The sequence below is a fragment of the Oncorhynchus keta genome, chromosome 8, assembly GCF_023373465.1.
Source record: "Oncorhynchus keta strain PuntledgeMale-10-30-2019 chromosome 8, Oket_V2, whole genome shotgun sequence".
NCBI lineage: Eukaryota > Metazoa > Chordata > Actinopteri > Salmoniformes > Salmonidae > Oncorhynchus > Oncorhynchus keta.
The window spans coordinates 22,749,955-22,768,036 of NC_068428.1; the positions used below are offsets into that span (position 1 = coordinate 22,749,955).

The 18,082-nt window shown below is 42.2% G+C and overlaps 1 protein-coding gene across 5 annotated transcripts in view; it reads left to right on the top strand.

Moving 5' to 3' along the window:
* nhsl1b (NHS-like 1b) overlaps positions 1 to 18,082 on the top strand; it is a 181,843-nt gene that overhangs the window by 100,040 nt on the left and 63,721 nt on the right. Inside the window, exon 1 of one of the 5 annotated variants that reach the window (XM_052523855.1) lies at positions 1,106 to 1,365. The exons of the other annotated variants lie outside the window; for them this stretch is intronic. Within the exon in view, the coding sequence (XP_052379815.1) occupies positions 1,350 to 1,365 (16 nt within the window). The 5' untranslated portion in view covers positions 1,106 to 1,349. Of the gene's footprint in view, positions 1 to 1,105; positions 1,366 to 18,082 lie in introns of those variants that run through there. 5 annotated transcript variants of the gene reach the window in all.

The following is an 18,082-nucleotide window of genomic DNA, read 5'->3' on the forward strand; positions in this document are numbered from 1 at the left end:
ATGTTTACTGTTATGTCCACTATGCCTCATGATATACACCACTCAGTCCCCTTCCTCTGAAGGGGGAGAGTGTGTGGCATTCCTCCGATCAGCTTTCACATGCCACAGCCAGCTGGGGACGTTTTGTCACAGCACACCAAGGTACAGTAGCTGTCAAAGGTGAACCCTCAGCCTCTCTACTAGACCTCCTGAGGAACACAGCCAGAAAATGGAATCAGTCATTGACAAACTAACATGGTCATGAATTTGTACAGTATCACAATACCACACTATGTTCAGACAAAATATTGTGTCAGAGAATTTGAATAACCCTAGGCTATTGGGTATACTTGGGACACATCTTACACACTCAGGCTAATATTAACTGTCAATATGAAAGGAAACTAGTTGAATCCCAGGATTTTGAGACGGTCATGTGACCACGGTCAATCAGTGAGTCAGTAAGTACTGTCTCTATTGCTCGTGTGGCCAGGCTGTACTCTGTCCGTCCGGCTCTGAGCGCTGAGGTCCCTGGATGCGTCAGTGGACGTGGCTGGTTTTGATAACAAACAGTTGAGTTGGGGGGATTAAGCGATTATGTTTGATCACAGCACAATGGGCAGGCTCGAGCCGGGCCCCCTGCCAACTGCTGACGGACCAACTTCAGAACAATCACACACCCCAGCCAACCCCAATGGTTGTGCGTGTGTATGTGTGTGTGTGTGTGTGCGTGAATAACTGGTGTGTGTGTGTGTGTGTGTGTGTGTGTGTTTGTGTGTCCAAAGTGGGTTTGTCGCATACATAGTTTAGAAAATGTTATAGCGGGTGCAGTGAAATAAATGCTTGTGTTACTAGCTCCTAACAGTGCAGTAAAATGCCAAACAAGTACACACATAACACTGTGTGCTTTAAATGGGCTTAAATGTGTGTGATAAAAGGGGGGTGGGATAGTTGGAGCTGTGAGTGAGGCAGAGCTTCTATCTGCCTACTTTTTCAGTTAGGGGGAGGGGTAGAGAGAGGTGGATTGTCAGTGTGGAAGAGGGGGAGAGCGATGGGAAGGGGAGAGTGGGGTTTGTAAAGCAGTTTGCTGCGGTGCATGCGTTGGCTGGCTGCCACTGTGAGTCTGTGTGTGTGTCAGGGAGAGAGAGAGAGATGGGGCGAGAGAGAGAAGAGTGTGTGTGAGTGTCTGGGTCCGTGGGTCTGTGTGTAAGCACGTTGACAGAGGAGTGCAGAGTGAGGGAGAGAGAGGGAGGGAAAGAAGGGGTTAAAGAAAGAAAAAGAGAGGACAGAAAAGTAGGGAGTAGCTCAAGGACTGGGTCTGACCACTTCATTCAACACCTCTGGATGTCTGTGGAACTTAAGGAAAAGCCATGTTCTGTCTGAAAGGTAGGACCAATCGTGTGTGTGGAGCGGAAGATTAACTTCACGCAATCTGAGTGTGGAACTTTTCCATCCGAGTTCGGTTCGGATTTTCCATCCGAGTTCGGTTCGGAGACAAAGGGAAGGTTTAACCCCATCTCTTTTCCCGGACGGAAAACTTCTCTCCTTTCGGTCACAGTTGTTTCTTCTCCACATGTCTTCCTTTGTTTTCCTTTATACTGTAGGGAGTTTACTTTCTTTCCTTCTCTCTTTCTCTGTCATACTCTTTCTCCATCTCTTCCTATATTGAGGGAAGTGAGGAAGAGAAGTTGAGTAGATTCAAGTTGTAATCTAGTAAAAGTGTTGCTTTGATCCGTTGTTAGAATTTTATGTGAACATCTGTCTAGTGTGTCTGTTTAAACTTGAAAGAACGTTTCAGCGCTGTCTACTATGGAATGTGTTGTGTGTGTGGTCAGCATATGTGTGTTCAATATGTCTGAGTAAAGTAGAATGGAGGGTATTTTAAGTGCCGTGTGGAGTGTGTTCCTCTTTCACATTGGCAGCTGCCAGGGAGGGAGGGCAGCAGTTGCTGTAGTGCTGTCCTGTGCTGCAGAGTGGCGCCATGTGTTGGCCAGGCAGCGCTGGGCTCAGCCGGGCAGGGCAGAGCAGCAACAGAAAGGACAACAGAAAAGCTCTACACTCACAGCTCTCTGCTATTCTCTATAGATCAGTCTTTCTCTCTCTCTCCTTCATTCAGTGTTTTTTATATACCTCGGTCTCATTCTCTAATTGATGTCTCTTGTATTATCTTTCTCCCTCTCCCACTCTTTTTTTTTTTTGTCAAATGTCTTTATTGTTTTCTCTTTTACAAACACACTGCCATAGCCAGGGGCAGAGCAGACATGCGCAGGCATTGATTTGATTGGCATTAGGCACTGGGTCATGGAAAAACTGGTCACACTGGCAAACTAGTGGCACCTCGGTTGGCACACACTAAGCACCTCATTGGCACCTCCTGTGGCACATGTTCCAAACATTTAAATGTTCCGGGATCGCAGCGTCTGCCACCTCTGTATCTGAAGAAGCTGTGATTGGCCGAGGTGGCAATGAGGTCACCATCATCTAATCTTGCTTTGATTTAGAATGTGAAGTACTCTTAAACAGTCTGTCACAGAACCCCAATGTACTTTACATTATGACAGCAAACCAGACATTATCAGTAGCACTGTACTGATGATCTATTCCACATCACCCGGCAGCTCTTCCTCGTCTACTTGGACTGGCCCCACCAGTCTGGGTTTGAGGTAGCGCACTAAAATCTTCTACATGGTCAAGGAAGTTTCTGATGACCTTTCCCAATGGCATGGAGCTTAGACCAGGCATTGTGGAATTTAGTTCCGACTACATCGATTCACCCATGGTCAATACTTTTAAAAAAATGGAAATCATGAAATGCTCAACTTTTACATATGTTTGTCCTCTGTAGTTGTGTGCCTTTGTTTCCTAAAATCCATACTTTTTCAATAAACTTTAATCAAATTGCACCACTGACTGTTTGCTCATTGCTGTTGCTCTAAGATGGCAACTCAGTGTAAATGTGCCAATTAAATCTCAACAAGGGAACAGTCGGTGGTTGTATTTGATTTATTGAAAAAGTGGGGATTTCAGAAAACAAAGAAAGGCACACAACTACAAAGGACAAACATAGATACATGGTGGGCGTTTCATAATTGTGCGAATCGATGTAGTCAGAGATAGATTCCACAAAGCCTGGTCTCTGCTCTACACAGTTGGTGAATGTTCAGAGCCATTTGGGTTGCCAGGTTAGAGCCATATGGGTTGCCAGATTGAAGATGAGGGGTGTTTTGGGCAGTCGCCCTATATCTTTCCACCCCGGAGCAGGAGTAAGGCTGGTAATGTTAGTTAAAATGTCTATCCTAACTTGACTTTACCCCTCAGTACCACGGTAAATCCCAGCTCTTTAATTTACTGTAAGCTCTTGGCATGTTATGGGGAATGGTTGGCTTCATAAGTCTGTATTTATCACATTACCTACCATGTCTCGTACAAATGTAATATGGTGGTTGTGTAGAGGTTAGTGGAATGGACTGCTGGCCAAGGAGTTGATGGGTTTTATGTTAGACCCCATCAGGCTGTTGTATCTTAGAATTGAGCATTTACAGCGAGTAATCCAGAAGCTCCAGGTTGAGTATGCAACATGTCTGCCTTGTAAAGTGAATCTAATCTTTCTTGTAGAACTAAGATGTCACCCGATGTTCCAATCCAGACGGTACTGAAGGCAAATTATTTTGGCGGCTCTGTCCAGGCTTGGACAACAAGTGAAACTTAGACCATATTGCTCTCTTCTCACCAAGGGAACTGCTATGTGCTTGGTGTTGTGTTTTTAGTTGCCTTGTCTTCTTATTAAATCTGTCTATTTTACTTTGTTTGGGTGATGTTTCATTGATCCTGCTGATGTGACGGTCTGGTGAGCGCAAAGAGAGGGCAGATGTTCCCAGTACAGTAAAGGAAATACAGGAAATCTCTCCTCTGCCCCTTCTGCCATGTGGGTTAAGCTGTCTAGTGGCTATTATGTAGGCAGGGAATAGTTAAGATGTGTTTTATGTAGGGAGGCAAGATATATTGGTAAGCATAACGGAATTGGCCGGTATTAGCTAAAAATGGCAACTTGGACATCGGCTCTATGTATAGTTTAACGCCGATGTGCAAAACCAATGTCAAAGCTGACGTGCAAACCTGTATGACGTAATGACGCCACGAAAAATACAGCACTACACGTGCAACACAGCATTCCTAACCTAGTCCACAATGTCTGCTGTGTCGATCTATTTTGAAGTTTCAAAGGAACATAACAAAAAGGCCATATGCAACGTTTGTGCTGCTATTATTTCCAGAGGAGAGAAAGTGAAATCTTTCAATACCACAAACATAATTACTCATTCGAAAGTGCTTCACCCCCAGACTTTCAGCGACTACTTAGAACAAAAGCAGAAAAAAAACTAAGCACACAATTCCAAAAATGTAACAAGTTCAAGTCGAGCAGTCATTTGAAAGAGTAAGAGAATTTCAGCGAGATAACTCAAAGCCAAAATCCATTTACGCCAAAATGGATGATGTTAGCTTTCGCCGACTGGTCGAGAACTTCGAGCCCCGGTACACACTACCAAGTAGGCGCTATTTTTCAGATGTTGCCCTACCGGAGTTACACACTTGTTGAACGGCACATCCATGAGCTACCTGCTATTAGCTTCTCGACTGACATTTGGACCAGCGATGACAGTCTTTGCCATACATGGCACACATGCTGCAACTGGCTGCGAACGAAGGCGTTTTGGCCCAACGCAGCATATCTGACACAGTGGCAACAGGTAGGAAGATAGTGCGTCATGTTAAACACTCACAGCTAGCATACAGACGCCTGCAAGAAATACTACAGGAGCAGTTTGGAGTGCAAACGAAAGCAAGACCTTTCCACCAGATGGAACAGTACTTTTTACATGGAGAGCCTGCTGGAACAAAAACGAGTGCTTGGCGTGTACACAGCTGACTGAGTTACCTGCAACAGTCGGTACAAACCAGTGGACTCTCATTGACATGAACACACTCCTAGCTCCATTCCAACAACTCACTCGAGAAATAAGCTCAACAACTGCATCTGCAGCAGATGTGATACCCTCTGTCATGGCATTGAAACTCCTGATCAACAACTGCCGACACAGACCGTGGGGTTAAAACTTACAAAAGTACTCGACTGTGAACAAGAGATTCGGTGACATTCTGTCTGAGCCTCTTACTGTGTCGCCACCATGGTCGATGCTATGTACAAGGACCGCTACTTCAATGCAGACAAGAAACAGGGTTTACGTGAAATGTTACATACACAGCTGGATAAGATGGAAACGGACACAGTGACAGTGAGCACCGAGGAAGAGGACCCACGACCCAAGAGGCCATGGACAGACAGAGCTAAAACCACTGCTTGACATGTATGATGAAATCCTGGTTGAAAATGAAACGACTGAACAAATGAACAACGAAACAGCACAGCAAGTAAGTGAAAGAAATAGGTTTTGATTGTATTTTGCTGGTAATGGGGACAAATGTAAATGCCAACAAAATTAACTTTGTGTGTGTGTGTGTGTGTGTTTCAACTATTTAACGATAATGTTTAAATTTTAAATATTGGTGTCGTGTATTTCGGCATGAAAATATTGGATATTGATATCAGCCAAAAATGTCATATCAGTGCATCCCTAGTTTTATGCTACTATGGTTAGCCCGTTGTATTAGTGGTCACAGCTTAGACACACACTGAGTGTACAAAACATTAAGAACACCTTCCTAATATTGAGTGGCATCCCCCTTTTGCCTTCAGAACAGACTCAATTCATCAGGGCATGCACTCTACAAGGTGTCAAGCGTTCTACAAGAATGCTGACCGATGTTGACTCCAATACTTCCCACAGTTTTGTCAAGTTGGCTGGATGTCCTTTGGGTGGTGGACCATTCTTGATGCACAAGGGAAACTGTTGAGCATGAAAAACCCAGCAGCATTGCAGTTTTTGACACAAACCAGTGCGCCTGGCACTTACTACTATACCCCGTTCATAGGCACTTCAATCCTTTGTCTTGCCCATTCACCCTCTGAATAGCACACATACACAATCCATGTCTCAAGGCTTAAACATCCTTTTTTTTGTCTCTTCCCCTTCATCTACACTGATTTGAAGTGGATTTAACAAGTGACATCAATAAGGGATCATAACTTTCACCTGGATTCACCTGGTCAGTCTATGTCATAGAAATATCAGGTGGTCATATGTTTTGGACACTACATTTTTACAAATTAATTCAAATGTATGAGCTAAAATCTCTTCAGTCAATAAGGGAAAGGAAAGGTGGATGCCTAGTCAGTTGTCCAACTAAATGTATTCAACTGAAACGTGTCTTCCGCCTTTAACCCATCCCCTCTGAAGCAGGGGGGGCTGCCTTAATCGACATCCATGCCTTCGTGGAACAGTGGGTTACTGCCTTGCTCAGCGGCAGAACGACAGTTTTTTTTTTTTCTTTGTCAGCTCGGAGATTCGATTCAGCAACCTTCCGGTTACTGCCCCAACGCTCTAACCACTAGTGTTCAACCTCTTTGTTATGGCAAGCCTAAATAAGTTCAGGAGTAAACATTTGCATAATAAGTTGCATGGACTGGCTCTGTGTGCAGTATTGGTGTTTAACGTGATATTTGAATGACTACCTCATCTCTGTACCCCACACATACAATTCTCTGTAGAGTCCCTCAGTCGAGCAGTGAATGTCAAACACAGATTCCATCACAAAGACCAGGGAGGGTTTCCCAATCCCTTGCAAACAAGGGCACCTATTGGTAGATGGGTTAAAAAACAGCAGACATTGAATATCCATTTGAGCATGGTGAAGCTATTAACTACACTTTGAATGGTGTATCAATACTAGAGGTCGACCGATTGATCGGAATGGCCGATTTCAAGTTTTCATGACAATCGGAAATCTCTATTTTTGGGCAACGGTTTTGCCGATTTAAAAAAAAAAAAAAAAAAAAAAACATTTTATTATTTTGACGATCGTTTTATACCTTTATTTAACTAGGCAAGTCAGTTAAGAACGGGCCTCCCGGGTGGCGCAGTGGTTAAGGGTGCTGTACTGCAGCCCCAGCTGTGCCACCAGAGACTCTGGATTCGCGCCCAGGTTCTGTCATAACCGGCCGCGACCGGGAGGTCCGTGGGGCGACGCACAATTGGCCTAGTGTCGTCCGGGTTAGGGAGGGTTTGGCCGGCAGGGATATTCTTGTCTCTTCGCGCACCAGCGACTCCTGTGGCGGGCCTGGCGCAGTGCGCGCTAACCAAGGTTGCCAGGGGCACGGTGTTTCCTCCGACACATTGGTGCTTCCGGGTTGGATGGCTCTGTGTTAAGAAGCAGTGCGGCTTGTTTGGGTTGTGTATCGGAGGACGCATGACTTTCAACCTTCGTCTCTCCCGAGCCGTACGGGAGTTGTAGCGATGAGACAATATAGTAGCTACTAAAACAATTGGATTCCACAAAATTGGGTAGAAAAAGGGGTAAAATTCAACAACAAAAAACCACCAACAAAATCAGTTAAGAAAACGTTCTTATTTTCAATGACGGCCTAGGAACTGCCTTGTTCAGGGGCAGAACGACAGATTTTCACCTTGTCAGCTCGGGGGATTCAATCTTGCAACCTTACAGTTAACTCGTCCAACGCTATAACCACCTGCCTCTCGTTGCACTCCACGAGAGACTGCCTGTTACGCGAATGCAATAAGAAGCCAAGGTAAGTTGCTAGCTAGCATTAAACTTATCTTATATTTTTTTAAACTATCAATCAATCATAATCACTAGTTATAACTGCACATGGTTGATGATATTACTAGTTTATCTAGCGTGTCCTGCGTTGCATATAATCAATGCAACGCTGGGGGATGATTTAACAGAAGCGCATTTGCGAAAAACAATCGTTGGACGACTGTACCTAACCATCAACACCAATGCCTTTCTTAAAATCAATACACAGAAGTATATATTTTTAAACCTGCATATTTAGCTCAAATAAATCCAGGTTAGCAGGCAATATTAACCAGGTGAAATTGTGTCACTTTTCTTGCGTTCATTGCACGCAGAATCAGGGTATATGCAACAGTTTGGGCCGCCTGGCTCATTGCGAACTAATTTCCCACAATTTTACGTAATTATGACATAACATTGAAGGTTGTGCAATGTAACAAGAATATTTAGACTTAGGGATGCCATCCGTTAGATAAAATACCGAACGTCTCCGTATTTCACTGAAATAATAAACGTTTTGTTTTTGAAATTATAGTTTCCGGATTCGACCATATTAATGACCAAAGGCTCGTATTTCTGTGTGTTATGTTATAATTAAGTCTATGATTTGATAGAGCAGTCTGACTGAGCGATGGTAGGCACCAGCAGGCTTGTAAGCATTCATTCAAACAGCACTTTCGTGTGTTTTGCCAGCAGCTCTTCACAAGCACAGCACTGTTTATGACTTCAAGACTATCATCCTAATAGCTGGTGTAACCGATGTGAAATGGCTCGCTAGTTAGCGGGGTGCGTGCTAATAGCGTTTCAAACGTCACTCGCTCTGAGACTTGAAGTAGTTGTTCCCCTTGCTCTGCAAGGGCCGCGGCTTTTGTGGAGCGATGGGTAACGCTGCTTCGAGTGTGGTTGTTGTCGATGTGTTCCGGGTTCGAGCCCAGGTAGGGGCGAGGAGAGGGACGGAAGCTATACTGTTACACTGGCAATACTAAAGTGCCTATAAGAACATCCAATAGTCAAAGGTATAAGAAATACAAATGGTATAGAGAGAAATAGTCCTATAAATACTATATTAACTACAACCTAAAACCTCTTACCTTGGAATATTGAAGTCTCATGTTCTCATGTTCTGAGCAAGGAACTCAAACGTTAGCTGTTTTACATGGCACATATTGCACGTTTACTTCTCCAACACTTTGTTTTTGCATTATTTAAACTAAATTGAACATGTTTGATTATTTATTTGAGGCTAAAAATTTGAGGATTTTTATTGATGTATTATATTATATTAAAATAAGTGTTCATTCAGTATTGTTGTAATTGTCATTATTACAAATAAAATATTAAAAAAATCGTCCGATTGATCGGTATCGGCTTTTTTTGGTCCTCCAATAATCAGTATCGGCGTTGAAAAATCACAATCGGTCGACCTCTAATCAATGCACCCAGTTACTGCAAAGATGCAGGTGTAATTCCTAACCCAGTTGCCGGAGAGGAAGGAAACCACTCAAGGATTTTACCATGAGGCCAATGGTGACTTTATAACAGTTACACAGTGTGTAATGGTTGTGATTGGAGAAAACTGAGGATGGATCTACAACATTGTAGTTACTCCACAATACTAACCTAAATGACAGAGTGGAAATAAGGAAGCCTGTACAGAATAAAAATGTTCCTAAATATGCATCCTGTATGCAATAAGGCACTAAAGTTCAACTGCAACATGTAGCAAAGAAATTCACTTTATGTCCTGAATACAAAGTGTTATGTTTGTGGCAAATCAACACAGCATTTTTCATATTTCATTTTAAATACATTTTGCAAAAAAATCTAAAACCATGTTTTCACTTTGTCATTATGCGGAATTGTGTATAAATGGGTGAGGACATTTTTTTTTAACCAGTTTTGAATTTAGGCTGTAACACAACAAAATGTGCAGTAAGTCAAGAGGTATGAATATTTTCTGAAGGCACTGTACTTCATGATACAACTGTTGTTTTGGGTTTATTGACTCTGCTGTAACTGAGTTGTCTGTGTAGAAGTTGATGGCAGTGGGTTAGGTGTAGAGCAGGAGATAGATGGTCATGTATGGAGATTCATGCCGTGACTGATTACAGTGTGAAGCTAAAACAGTGTAAAGTCTGTCAACTTCTCCCTTTGTTGTCCATTGTGAATCTCAGGCGTGTGTAGCAAACATGTGTTATGGAGGTGTGTGGGTGTGTGTAATGATGAGCATGTGCACAAGTTTGCTCATTGATATAAAGTAACACATTTGGGGATGGTCATGTTTTACGTGAGAGTGTGTATGTGAGTGTGAATTTAAGCAATGTGTCTGTGAGTTCCATACACTCTTGGGATAGCTGGGGGTCAGGTGTTGTCTCTCCATGTTAGTGGCTGGGTCCAGACCTATGTATAACCTGTGATAGCATTTAACACCCTCATCACAGCCTGTATGGAGGACCAGGCCAGTCTGATCTGAGTTTTAGAGCTACTAGAGTTATTAGAGGGATGAGTTTTAGAGGAGGAGGGATGAGTTTTAGAGGATGAGGGATGAGTTTTAGAGCTATTAGTGACCCGACGTGTTGATAAGCTTTGACTTCGTTTTTATTTAGCTTATTCACTTTCAGTTCACCATTTAAGATGCTACAGAAAATAGGTTAGACTACGGAGGTGAAGTTCCAAAGACAATGGATGACTCCTGAGTTCTGTAGAACAAGTTCTCACTATGGATGAGTCCTGTAGACTACGAATGAGTTCTGTTGACAAGCAGGAGTTCTAGATAATGGACGAGTTCTGTTCGCTACAGTTGGTTTGAGACAATGGCTAAGTTTTCCATGGTCCTCTTGTAGACAATATATTTCTTTTTTGTTTTTTTCAATAGTCCTCCTGTAGACAATGGATGGAGTTTTCCATAGTCCTCCTGTAGACAATGGATGAGTTTTGTTAGCCTGAGCTCCTTAGACAATAGCTGACTCCAACATGATGATTCTTCAGACAAACAGAACACAGCATGCAGGTGTTTTCCCACTCTCCCCACATGTAGCCCCCCTGGGTCTCCCTGGAAACCATTTTCTCTGAACCTTCCGTAATATCCCCCTGTACAAGCACACACAAAGGCACACACGGGCCCACGCAAGTGTGCTTACACACACACACACACACACACAGTGGATGAACTCTTCCCACATCAACAGAATTGTCTGGGAAGTGTAGTCACACACACACACACACCACACACACGCTCACCTCCTGACTGACTACCCATAATCCCCATTCAGAACCAGTGGGCTGAGAAAGACCGGCCGCACTGCATGTTGGGCCGGGGGGTTATCTACCCATACACTACCCATACAGTACTGAACCCTGACTGACTCAGTGTGTGTGTGTGTGTGTGTGTGTGTGTGTGTGTGTGTGTGTGTGTGTGTGTGTGTGTGTGTGTGTGTGTGTGTGTGTGTGTGTGTGTGTGTGTGTGTGTGTGTGTGTGTGTGTGTGTGTGTGTGTGTGGTGTGTGCCGGTCACTGTGTCAGTTTGAACCCCCCCACTGTTTAGTTAGTTCTGTCAAAGGCAAGGCTGCTAATGTGTCTGTGTGTTGGTCCAAGCGACCCCTATTGTGCTGATGCTACCACTAATGTATGTGTGTCCACTGTCCGCATCACTCTATACCCCCCCGCTGGGCATGTGAAAATGTTGAATCTAATGCACGCAGAGAGAGTAATTGTGTATCTCCCAGATATGTAGCTATATGACCGAGGGAGAGAGTATGTGTTTTCCCAACACCCCTCTGTGTTGATGAAACTGTATATGTGTTTGTTCTGTACTTACATGGTTTAGAATGGGAACAGAGGGAGGGGTTAAGTACACAGTCAGATGTGCCTGTGTTAAGAGCCTTTTGGCCTGCCTGCATTGCGTGTGTGGGTTTGGTGTTTGGCTGTGGTATTAGTGTTGTCAGTGTGGCTTCCATATGGAAATGATAACCTCTGTTAATGGCTCTGTGAACCCGGCTATCTGCTGTGGCTTTGGCAGGGCACACACTGACCCTACTTCCATATGGTATTTGACCTTTATCCATCATTTCACTCCTCTCTATATTTGTTACTGTTCAGTCTGCTTGTTTGTGTGTCTTTACAAGCTAATCAGATCCTTTGACAATGTACATTTACATTACATTTAAGTCATTTAGCAGACGCTCTTATCCAGAGCGACTTACAAATTGGTGCATTCACCTTATGACATCCAGTGGAACAGCCACTTTACAATAGTGCATCTAAATCTTTTAGGGGGGGGTGAGAAGGATTACTTATCCTATGTAAGAACACTGGTTTCCTGTTCATTGTCCATGTCTGTCTGTCTGTCTGTCTGTCTGTCTGTCTGTCTGTCTGTCTGTCTGTCTGTCTGTCTGTCTGTCTGTCTGTCTGTCTGTCTGTCTGTCTGTCTGTCTGTCTGTCTGTCTGTCTGTCTGTCTGTCTGTCTGTCTGTCTGTCTGTCTGTCTGTCTGTCTGTCTGTCTGTCTGTCTGTATCAGTGTCTGTATGTCTTCTCAGAACCTCACCTCACCCTTACTTTCCTGTACCTTATAAAGACAGACAGTCTGTCTGTTAAACACACTCTGCTAGATTAGTCTAGTCTTTCAGTGTCTGTCTGTCTGTCTGTCTGTCTGTCACTGTGATGATATTGTACCACTAGATGGAGCTGCTGTGTGGTGTTTGTTTTTTCTCATTTAGTTACTACTGTGAATCCCTCCCTTCTTCTGCATTTCTGTTTCTATCTGCCTTTTCTGCCTTGCATCAGTTCAGGGTTGTCAGTAGTCTTTTTGAAGAGGCTCTACCTGCAACATTTTGGTGTGTGTGTGCATGCCTTTATCTATGCTTTTATATGTTTTATAATCTGCCTAGTCATCATTGCTGTGGTGTAAATGAAATAAAGCCTGTGTGTTTCCCTGGCCAATCATTCTATCTCCTCTCCCCCTCTGCTGGTCAGCAGCTCTGTCACTGCTCTAAGCTCCAATGCCCCCAACAATCTGATTAGTGATGGTTGATCCATATGATACACACACATATGTAGTGGCCTAGTCTAGAATAACACACAGCTCTATATGTAGTGGCCTAGTCTAGAATAACACACAACTCTATATGTAGTGGCCTAGTCTAGAATAACACACAACTCTATATGTAGTGGCCTAGTCTAGAATAACACACAGCTCTATGTATGGCCTATCTGTAACCACAGCTCTACATGTAGTGGCCTAGTCTAGAATAACACACAGCTCTATATGTAGTGGTCTAGTCTTGAATAACACACAGCTCTATATGTGGCCTAGTCTAGAATAACACACAGCTCTATATGTAGTGGCCTAGTCTAGAATAACACACAGCCTCTATATGTTTCTAGTCTAGAATAACACACAGCTCTATATGTAGTGGCCTAGTCTAGAATAACACACAACTCTATATGTAGTGGCCTAGTCTAGAATAACACACAGCTCTATATGTAGTGGCCTAGTCTAGAATAACACACAGCTCTATATGTAGTGGTCTAGTCTGAATAACACACAACTCTATATGTAGTGGTCTAGTCTAGAATAACACACAGCTTTGGTCTAGTCTAGAATAACACACAGCTCTATATGTAGTGGCCTAGTCTAGAATAACACACAACTCTATATGTAGTGGCCTAGTCTAGAATAACACACAGCTCTATATGTAGTGGTCTAGTCTAGAATAACACACAGCTCTATATGTAGTGGTCTAGTCTAGAATAACACACAACTCTATATGTAGTGGTCTAGTCTAGAATAACACACAGCTCTATATGTAGTGGTCTAGTCTAGAATAACACACAGCTCTATATGTAGTGGCCTAGTCTAGAATAACACACAACTCTATATGTAGTGGCCTAGTCTAGAATAACACACAGCTCTATATGTAGTGGTTAGTCTAGAATAACACACAGCTCTATATGTAGTGGTCTAGTCTAGAATAACACACAACTCTATATGTAGTGGTCTAGTCTAGAATAACACACAGCTCTATATGTAGTGGTCTAGTCTAGAATAACACACAGCTCTATATGTAGTGGCCTAGTCTAGAATAACACACAACTCTATATGTAGTGGCCTAGTCTAGAATAACACACAGCTCTATATGTAGTGGTCTAGTCTAGAATAACACACAGCTCTATATGTAGTGGCCTAGTCTAGAATAACACACAGCTCTATATGTAGTGGCCTAGTCTAGAATAACACACAACTCTATATGTAGTGGTCTAGTCTAGAATAACACACAGCTCTATATGTAGTGGTCTAGTCTAGAATAACACACAGCTCTATATGTAGTGGTCTAGTCTAGAATAACACACAGCTCTATATGTAGTGGCCTAGTCTAGAATAACACACAGCTCTATATGTAGTGGTCTAGTCTAGAATAACACACAGCTCTATATGTAGTGGCCTAGTCTAGAATAACACACAGCTCTATATGTAGTGGTCTAGTCTAGAATAACACACAGCTCTATATGTAGTGGCCTAGTCTAGAATAACACACAGCTCTATATGTAGTGGCCTAGTCTAGAATAACACACAACTCTATATGTAGTGGTCCAGTCTAGAATAACACACAGCTCTATATGTAGTGGTCTAGTCTAGAATAACACACAGCTCTAATAGTCTAGAATAACACACAGCTCTATATGTAGTGGTCTAGTCTAGAATAACACACAGCTCTATATGTAGTGGCCTAGTCTAGAATAACACACAGCTCTATATGTAGTGGCCTAGTCTAGAATAACACACAGCTCTATATGTAGTGGTCTAGTCTAGAATAACACACAGCTCTATATGTAGTGGTCTAGTCTAGAATAACACACAGCTCTATATGTAGTGGTCTAGTCTAGAATAACACACAGCTCTATATGTAGTGGCCTAGTCTAGAATAACACACAGCTCTATATGTAGTGGCCTAGTCTAGAATAACACACAGCTCTATATGTAGTGGCCTAGTCTAGAATAACACACAGCTCTATATGTAGTGGCCTAGTCTAGAATAACACACAGCTCTATATGTAGTGGCCTAGTCTAGAATAACACACAGCTCTATATGTAGTGGCCTAGTCTAGAATAACACACAGCTCTATATGTAGTGGTCTAGTCTAGAATAACACACAACTCTATATGTAGTGGCCTAGTCTAGAATAACACACAACTCTATATGTAGTGGCCTAGTCTAGAATAACACACAGCTCTATATGTAGTGGCCTAGTCTAGAATAACACACAGCTCTATATGTAGTGGTCTAGTCTAGAATAACACACAGCTCTATATGTAGTGGTCTAGTCTAGAATAACACACAGCTCTATATGTAGTGGTCTAGTCTAGAATAACACACAGCTCTATATGTAGTGGCCTAGTCTAGAATAACACACAGCTCTATATGTAGTGGTCTAGAATAACTAGCTCTAATAACACACACAGCTCTATATGTAGTGGTCTAGTCTAGAATAACACACAGCTCTATATGTAGTGGCCTAGTCTAGAATAACACACAGCTCTATATGTAGTGGTCTAGTCTAGAATAACACACAGCTCTATATGTAGTGGCCTAGTCTAGAATAACACACAGCTCTATATGTAGTGGTCTAGTCTAGAATAACACACAACTCTATATGTAGTGGCCTAGTCTAGAATAACACACAACTCTATATGTAGTGGCCTAGTCTAGAATAACACACAGCTCTATATGTAGTGGCCTAGTCTAGAATAACACACAGCTCTATATGTAGTGGCCTAGTCTAGAATAACACACAGCTCTATATGTAGTGGTCTAGTCTAGAATAACACACAGCTCTATATGTAGTGGCCTAGTCTAGAATAACACACAGCTCTATATGTAGTGGTCTAGTCTAGAATAACACACAGCTCTATATGTAGTGGTCTAGTCTAGAATAACACACAACTCTATATGTAGTGGCCTAGTATGTAGTGTGGCCTAGTCTAGAATAACACACAACTCTATATGTAGTGGTCTAGTCTAGAATAACACACAGCTCTATATGTAGTGGTCTAGTCTAGAATAACACACAGCTCTATATGTAGTGGCCTAGTCTAGAATAACACACAGCTCTATATGTAGTGGTCTAGTCTAGAATAACACACAACTCTATATGTAGTGGCCTAGTCTAGAATAACACACAGCTCTATATGTAGTGGCCTAGTCTAGAATAACACACAACTCTATATGTAGTGGTCTAGTCTAGAATAACACACAGCTCTATATGTAAGAATAACACACAGCTCTATATGTAGTGGTCTAGTCTAGAATAGTGGCCTAGTCTAGAATAACACACAGCTCTATATGTAGTGGTCTAGTCTAGAATAACACACAACTCTATATGTAGTGGCCTAGTCTAGAATAACACACAACTCTATATGTAGTGGTCTAGTCTAGAATAACACACAACTCTATATGTAGTGGCCTAGTCTAGAATAACACACAACTCTATATGTAGTGGCCTAGTCTAGAATAACACACAGCTCTATATGTAGTGGCCTAGTCTAGAATAACACACAACTCTATATGTAGTGGTCTAGTCTAGAATAACACACAGCTCTATATGTAGTGGCCTAGTCTAGAATAACACACAGCTCTATATGTAGTGGTCCAGTCTAGAATAACACACAACTCTATATGTAGTGGTCCAGTCTAGAATAACACACAACTCTATATGTAGTGGCCTAGTCTAGAATAACACACAACTCTATATGTAGTGGCCTAGTCTAGAATAACACACAACTCTATATGTAGTGGTCCAGTCTAGAATAACACACAGCTCTATATGTAGTGGCCTAGTCTAGAATAACACACAGCTCTATATGTAGTGGCCTAGTCTAGAATAACACACAGCTCTATATGTAGTGGTCTAGTCTAGAATAACACACAACTCTATATGTAGTGGCCTAGTCTAGAATAACACACAGCTCTATATGTAGTGGCCTAGTCTAGAATAACACACAACTCTATATGTAGTGGTCCAGTCTAGAATAACACACAGCTCTATATGTAGTGGTCTAGTCTAGAATAACACACAGCTCTATATGTAGTGGCCTAGTCTAGAATAACACACAGCTCTATATGTAGTGGCCTAGTCTACACAGCTCTATATGTAGTGGCCTAGTCTAGAATAACACACAGCTCTATATGTAGTGGTCTAGTCTAGAATAACACACAACTCTATATGTAGTGGCCTAGTCTAGAATAACACACAACTCTATATGTAGTGGCCTAGTCTAGAATAACACACAACTCTATATGTAGTGGCCTAGTCTAGAATAACACACAACTCTATATGTAGTGGCCTAGTCTAGAATAACACACAACTCTATATGTAGTGGCCTAGTCTAGAATAACACACAGCTCTATATGTAGTGGTCTAGTCTAGAATAACACACAGCTCTATATGTAGTGGCCTAGTCTAGAATAACACACAACTCTATATGTAGTGGCCTAGTCTAGAATAACACACAGCTCTATATGTAGTGGCCTAGTCTAGAATAACACACAGCTCTATATGTAGTGGCCTAGTCTAGAATAACACACAGCTCTATATGTAGTGGCCTAGTCTAGAATAACACACAGCTCTATATGTAGTGGCCTAGTCTAGAATAACACACAGCTCTATATGTAGTGACCTAGTGGCTCTATATGTCTAGAATAACACACAGCTCTATATGTAGTGGCCTAGTCTAGAATAACACACAACTAGTCTAGAATAACACACAACTCTATATGTAGTGGCCTAGTCTAGAATAACACACAGCTCTATATGTAGTGGCCTAGTGGTAGTGGCCTAGTCTAGAATAACACACAGCTCTATATGTAGTGGTAGTGGCCTAGTCTAGAATAACACACAGCTCTATATGTAGTGGCCTAGTCTAGTCTAGAATAACACACAACTCTATATGTAGTGGCCTAGTCTAGAATAACACACAACTCTATATGTAGTGGCCTAGTCTAGAATAACACACAACTCTATATGTAGTGGCCTAGTCTAGAATAACACACAACTCTACAGAATAACTCTATCTAGAATAACACACAACTCTATATGTAGTGGCCTAGTCTAGAATAACACACAACTCTATATGTAGTGGCCTAGTCTAGAATAACACACAGCTCTATATGTAGTGGCCTAGTCTAGAATAACACACAACTCTATATGTAGTGGCCTAGTCTAGAATAACACACAACTCTATATGTAGTGGCCTAGTCTAGAATAACACACAGTAGTGGTCTAGTCTAGAATAACACACAGCTCTATATGTAGTGGCCTAGTCTAGAATAACACACAGCTCTATATGTAGTGGCCTAGTCTAGAATAACACACAGCTCTATATGTAGTGGCCT